The sequence below is a fragment of the Monoraphidium neglectum genome (genome assembly GCF_000611645.1).
Source record: "Monoraphidium neglectum strain SAG 48.87 unplaced genomic scaffold scaffold03760, whole genome shotgun sequence".
Classification (NCBI taxonomy): Eukaryota; Viridiplantae; Chlorophyta; class Chlorophyceae; order Sphaeropleales; family Selenastraceae; genus Monoraphidium; species Monoraphidium neglectum.
The window spans coordinates 1-5,696 of NW_014009869.1; the positions used below are offsets into that span (position 1 = coordinate 1).

The window sequence follows — 5,696 nt, forward strand, 5'->3', positions numbered from 1 at the left end:
GTGCAGTACTCGCTGCTGGACCGCCGCCCCCGCGTGGCCATGGCCGACTACTGCGCGGCCAACGGCATAGGGCTGCTGCCCTACGGCGTGCTGGGGGGATCCTTCCTCACAGACAAGTTGGTCACAGGGCGCCCGTGGTTGGGCTAAAAGATTCTTGCGCGGAGTGGTTGGGTTTACATGGACGGCTGCGAAATTGTGACCCTTGAAAGCTGCAAAATTTGCACCGTTGCAATGACATGCAGTGCAACCCCCCCATTTTGCAGTACGACTTGTCACACCTTGCACAGCCTCGCCCTGCATCCTCACCGTGCTGCACTGCAAAGCACGCACCTTGCTGGTGCGTGCTCTCACACCCCGCAACCCCGGTCACCCAACGTCCCAGGTATCTGGGTGCTGACGTCAGCACTGTGAAGGCAGACACCTACTCAAAGGTGGGCGGGACACACGTGATCCCACACACCCCCTGTCTGTGCCTGAGAAGAGGGTGTAAAGGCAGCAGAGCAGAGCACAGTAGATGTCTGGGGCAACCGCCACAGAGGTTGAGTTGAGTGTGCAGTGGAGGGAGGGTGCGTGCCGCTGAATCCCCATTTGACACGGGAGCCCCGGGCCCACTTGGCAGGGCCGGGCAGTGGTGGTCTCACATGCACCCCCTCACTTCTGGCGTGCCGCTGAAGCCTGGCACGTCGCAAGCCTGCTATTGTGCTGCAGTCTCTCGCTCCCTCACTCACTCCCCTGTCGATGCAGTCCCCCGCATCCCCGCCCCCTGCACTGCACACTCATGAACGGAAACTCAACCTCCATGCCCCCCCTCCCCCAGGGCAAGTACGGGTCCGTCATCGTGGAGAGCCTGGGCGGCTGGGGCGGCCTCCAGCGGCTGCTGGGGGAGCTGCAGCCCATCGCACAGAAGGTGCGTGGGTGGGGCAGGAGGGGGGGATGCAGGGGCAGGCGTCAACAGGCAAGGCGGCTTCGTGGGGTTCACCCTTGGGAGTTGATGCCTGGCGGGCGTCACGGCGCTGCCGCTTGTCATGCCGCTGGCTCTTGCTGTGCTGGCTCCTGGCAGATGGCTCCTGCTGACTTGGCGGTTCTCCGCCAGACCACACCTTTGCTGATGTTCCATCTGATCCTTCTGAATCGGACTGGATCTTGATTCGACGCAACACCCTACGCCACGTGATTGCAATCGCACGGTTCCCCCCTCGCGCGCAGCACGGCACCACCGTCGCCAACGTGTCGGCGCGCTGGGTGCTGCAGCAGCCGCAGGTGCCGGCAGTCATCATCGGCGCCCGCAACGCGTCCCACGTGCCGGACCACCAGCGGCTGTTCTCGTTCGAGCTCGACTCAGAGGACCTCTCAAAGATTGAGGGCGTGCTGGCTGAGACCCGGCAGCCGACAGGGGACTGCTACGAGTGGGAGCGCGGGGGGCGGTTCTGAGTCGGCACCCCCACAGAGCTGACTAGACGCACGGGGGCGGGGGGGGGGGGTGGGACCGGATGCCGACAAACGGATCGTGCGCACGAGTCAGCAAGCAGACAGGTCGCGGTTTTGCACACCCAAGTCTGTTTGCTCCGGGCTAGGTTGCATGGGGCTAGAACGTGCCACACACGTTCACAATTTTTACACAAGTTTTTGAAAGGAATTTGTAGGTGGTGCAGGCATTCAGAGTTGAGGAGCAGATGAGTTTGGTGGGTGCTGGGGCGACCCCATATGCTGTATGGCAGCTACCATGCAGTACGCAGTAACATAGAGGGCGTGTGATTGCAATATCTGTAATGGTGATCGCCGCTCTTATCAATGAGTGGTGATTCACGCTGAGAATCGTGTGGCGTTGTGAGTGAGTGTCATGCAGCATCATCACAGCATACCATCATCGCCGGCTGCATCACCAGGGGGCGTCTCTGGCAGCTCCTCGTCCTCGTCATCACCCCCAACCGCCATCAGGTCATGCTGCTGCTGCTGCTCCTGGTGCTGCTGGACTAGCTGCCGCTGCTGGACAGCAGTGTTGATGCTAGGCAGCCAGGCTGCAGGCGGGTACTCCCCGTCCTGCTGCTGCTGCTGCTGCTGCTGCTGCTGCTGCTGCTGCTGCTGCTGCTGCTGCTGCGGGCGTTGCTGCTGGCCGCCGCCACTGCCTCCTACGGAAGCGGCTGCGGAGCGCGAGGCGTGCGCCGAGGTGCGCTGGGGAGGGAGGGCCTCGGGATCCTCCGGGCTGCCGCCGCCTGCGCCAGGTGGCACTGCGTTCTGCCGCCACGAGGCCGGCCCACTCGCCCCCCTGGCCGCCGGCTGCTGCTCCTGCTGCGGATCAGCGCCAGCCGCAAGCCCAGCGCTGGCAAAGCTGCCAGCAGGCCGCCCATCGAGCCCGCCTGTAGCGTCATCGCCGCCGCCGCTGCCGCTCCCGCCGCCGCCAGCCCCGCTGGCGGTGGCGGCGGAGCGCCCCGGGATGCTGTATCGGGAGTATGCTCCCCGCCGCCCCTGCTCCTCCGCGGCGCGCTCCTCCTCCTCCATCCGCTGCCGCAGCCGCTGCATTCGGCTCACGCGCTGCTGCGGGGGCGGCAGAGGCGGCGCGTCGGCGGACGGGGCGGGGGCCGCACCGCCCGACGGTGCGCGTGCCGGCGGCGGGACGCGCTGCTGCTGCTGCTGCTGTTGCTGCTGCTGCTGCTGCTGCTGCGAGGGCCCCGTGGGCTGCTGTTGCTGTTGCTGCTGCTGCCTGAACCGGATCATGGCCTCCATCCGGTTGCTGGTAGCGGTGGTGGGCGGCGCCCGCGCACCCGTGCCTGCGGCGGCAGTATGGGCACGGCTCGTTTCAGGTGGAGCAGGAGAGGACAGCGCCAACACACCACTCGCCAGCTGCACGATGCCACCCACCGACAAAACCACCGCCGGAGCACACACGATGGCACCAGCCCACCCGAGACGGCTGCCAGCCGCCCGCGCCCTCACCTCCCGTGCGGCCCCAGGGCGTGTCCCCGGGCACACCGCTCGGCGTCGGCGCCGCCGCCCCCGCCCCAGCCCGCCACGCGCCCGGCGCCGGCGTCTCCTCCGCGCCGCCGCCGCGCCCGGCCGCTCCGGGGCCGCCAGCCGCACCTGCGCCGCCGCCGCCGGCGTGCTCGTGCTGCCCGCCGGGGGCGGCCTGGGAGGGTGCGCCCGCGCCCCCCGCGCCCCCACCCCCGCCGCGTGCTGCCTGCAGGTCTGGTGGCAGTGCCGACTCCATGAGGGTGGCCAGCACCAGCTCAGCCGTGTAGTCCACATCCTTTGGGGAGCGCAGCAGAGCGGAGGGAGCAGTGATCTGATGTGTTGGGGCACGTCCTCTTTGGGGGAGGGGGTTGAGAGGAGGGGCCCGCGTTCTGATGTGTCGGGGCGTCATGCTTTGGTGGGCGTTAAGTGCAGCCGTGCACGCAGTCGTGGTGCAGTGGGGCCCGTGCTGTTTGTGGCAGGGGGAAGGCAAAGCAGGAGGGGAGGGGAGTGTGCAGGTGCATGCTGCAAGCTGGGCTGCTGCAGCCAAGTCGTGGGGGCACACACCGGGGCAATACAGTATCACGCACGCACCTCGGCCCCGCTGTTCACACACACACACGAATATGAGCTCAGTCCCGCCGCCGCAGCCACCACCCCCACCGCGCCCCCACCCACCGCGTCCCCTGCGCCCCTGAAGTGTGGCTCCGCATGCAGGGGCGCCCCCGGGCCGTCGAAGCGCAGCGTGATCTCGGCACCCATGGCCTCACACAGGCCTAGAAGAGCCCTTTTTGGGGGGGGGGGGTTCAGAGGGCGGCAGGGTTTGGACGTCCGGGGCCGTTCAGGGAATGGGCCATCAGCATGGCGCTCAATGGGCATATGCTGTCGCGTGGCAGGCGCGACGCGTCACCCGGGCACTCGAGGGGACGAGAACACGGCCGGGCCATCTGTGCAAACAACCCCCAAGAATCACCCCTCCATGCAACTGACCCTCTACCCCCCAAAAACCCTCCACTCCCCCCCACACACCCACACACACACACCCACACACACACACAACTACACACACACACACACAACTACACACACACACACCCACACACACACACAACCACACACACACACACAAGCCCAGCCAAACCACAAGGCCCCTGGTCCTCTGTCAGGCCGCCCGAGTTCCTGGAGGGTGGATGCTGCAGCCTGACAGCTGCTGGCGCCAGGCTCAGCACCTCCCAAACTTGGCAATTCGAAATTCATACGCTGATTTGATCAAGCAGCCCCACTGTGTGCGTGTGGTGCCTTGCACCAGGTGGGTGTCACCCAGGGTGGCTGTCTCCTTCTGCCCCCCACCTGAGGTCCTTGAGGTTGAATGTGGCGTCAGAGGCGCCACCAGAGGCGTGGCTGTAGGCCAGGAACAGGCCGCCCGTGTCAACGTCCAGCTGGGTGCGAAGGGAGCTGGAGCTGGCGCCTGGTGGGGGCGGTTGTGGGGGGGGGCGAAAGAGCGGAGGTGCGTGGGCGGGGGCTGCAGGCAAGAGTGAGGGGTGCGTGGAAGGGGTCTGGGGTCACGATTGGCGATTGGAGCGGCGATCTTCTCGGGGCGGCCACGTGCATGTGTGGAGGACGAGCAGTGGTATCTGGAAGGGACAGAGCTGAGGGTTGGGCTCACCTGGCGCTCCCCTTGCTCCCCAAAACCTGACGCCCACGCCAACAATGCAACCGCCCCCATGGCACCCTGAATCACCCGCCCTGCAGCAAAAACACACTTTCCCTCTAGTCACCCATCCTCTCTGCCACCCTATTTCACCCACATGAAGCGGAACCCCTTCCCACCAGATGTCCAAGCTCACCCTTGGCGGGGTCCACAAAGCTCTGAATTCGCACAGCCTTGCCGCCGCCGCCACCCCCCATCCCTCCGCCCCGCCCGGGCCCGCCGCCCCCGCTGAACGCCGCCGACGGCACCCCGGTGCGCGCCGGCAGGGGCCCGCCGCCTGGGCCCCGCTGGTCGCTGGCGGCGCCCCCCGGCCCCGGTGCCGTGTCGTCCTGGGGCAGGGCTATGATGGTGATCTCATCCAGGGTGGACTGGAAGGAGCCCAGCAGCCTTGCGGATGGGTTGTGCAAAAAGGGTTGGGTTGGAAAAGGGTTCAGAGAAGGGATATGATTGGTCGAGGGCAGAGGCGCTGCGGCACGCTCAGGGCTCAGCAGAATCCCCGCTAGGAATTAGCAGCGGCCGCTCTGGCGCGCTGCAGGCGGAAGACGCCCGCGGGCGCTGTGAGCTGAGGGCGCGTATGTGGCGCCCACCCGTTCACACTGCAGCCCTCGCGCGCCCAGCTCGAGGCCGCCGCGGACGGCTTGGTGGCATACCCCGGGCCCGCTGCGGGACCCCCTCGCAACACTGCAGCACACGCCCTGAATCCCTGCATGGAAGCCTCCCTTCCACTCAGTCAAAGACTTCGTCATGGCCCAAGTGTCCCCCCCTTGCCCCAAACACACATGCACACTCCGTCACTCTCGCTTGCACATAAAAATCAAGGCTCCGCTGCGGCCAAAGCACCTCCCCCAAAAAATTCCTACATGCTCTCACTCTTCACATGATTTCATACTCCCCGCCGCTTGACGCACACGCACACCCTCCCTGCCCTACACCAGCATACACAAGTCCTCATCCACGCACGCGCCCTCCCCCTCAACGTGCACGCGTGCACACCCTCCCTGTTGTGCACCAGCATTCACATACACGCGTGCCCCCCCCC

General features: G+C 66.3%; 2 protein-coding genes across 2 annotated transcripts; one reads left to right on the forward strand and one right to left on the reverse strand.

Moving 5' to 3' along the window:
- Positions 1-39: 39 nt before the first annotated feature.
- Positions 40-1,431, forward strand: MNEG_13331 (hypothetical protein; the record flags this gene model as incomplete). The annotated part of the gene is made up of 4 exons (XM_014038196.1): positions 40-116; positions 383-431; positions 818-907; positions 1,207-1,431. 4 exons carry the CDS (start codon positions 40-42, stop codon positions 1,429-1,431), a joined length of 441 nt encoding a protein of 146 aa, XP_013893650.1.
- A 420-nt stretch (positions 1,432-1,851) lies between these two features.
- MNEG_13332 (hypothetical protein) lies at positions 1,852-5,544 on the reverse strand (the record flags this gene model as incomplete). Its single annotated transcript, XM_014038197.1, has 6 exons — positions 1,852-2,768; positions 2,935-3,244; positions 3,610-3,733; positions 4,297-4,414; positions 4,794-5,044; positions 5,528-5,544. The coding sequence occupies 6 exons, from the start codon at positions 5,542-5,544 to the stop codon at positions 1,852-1,854; spliced, it is 1,737 nt and encodes a 578-aa protein (XP_013893651.1).
- Positions 5,545-5,696: the final 152 nt, after the last annotated feature.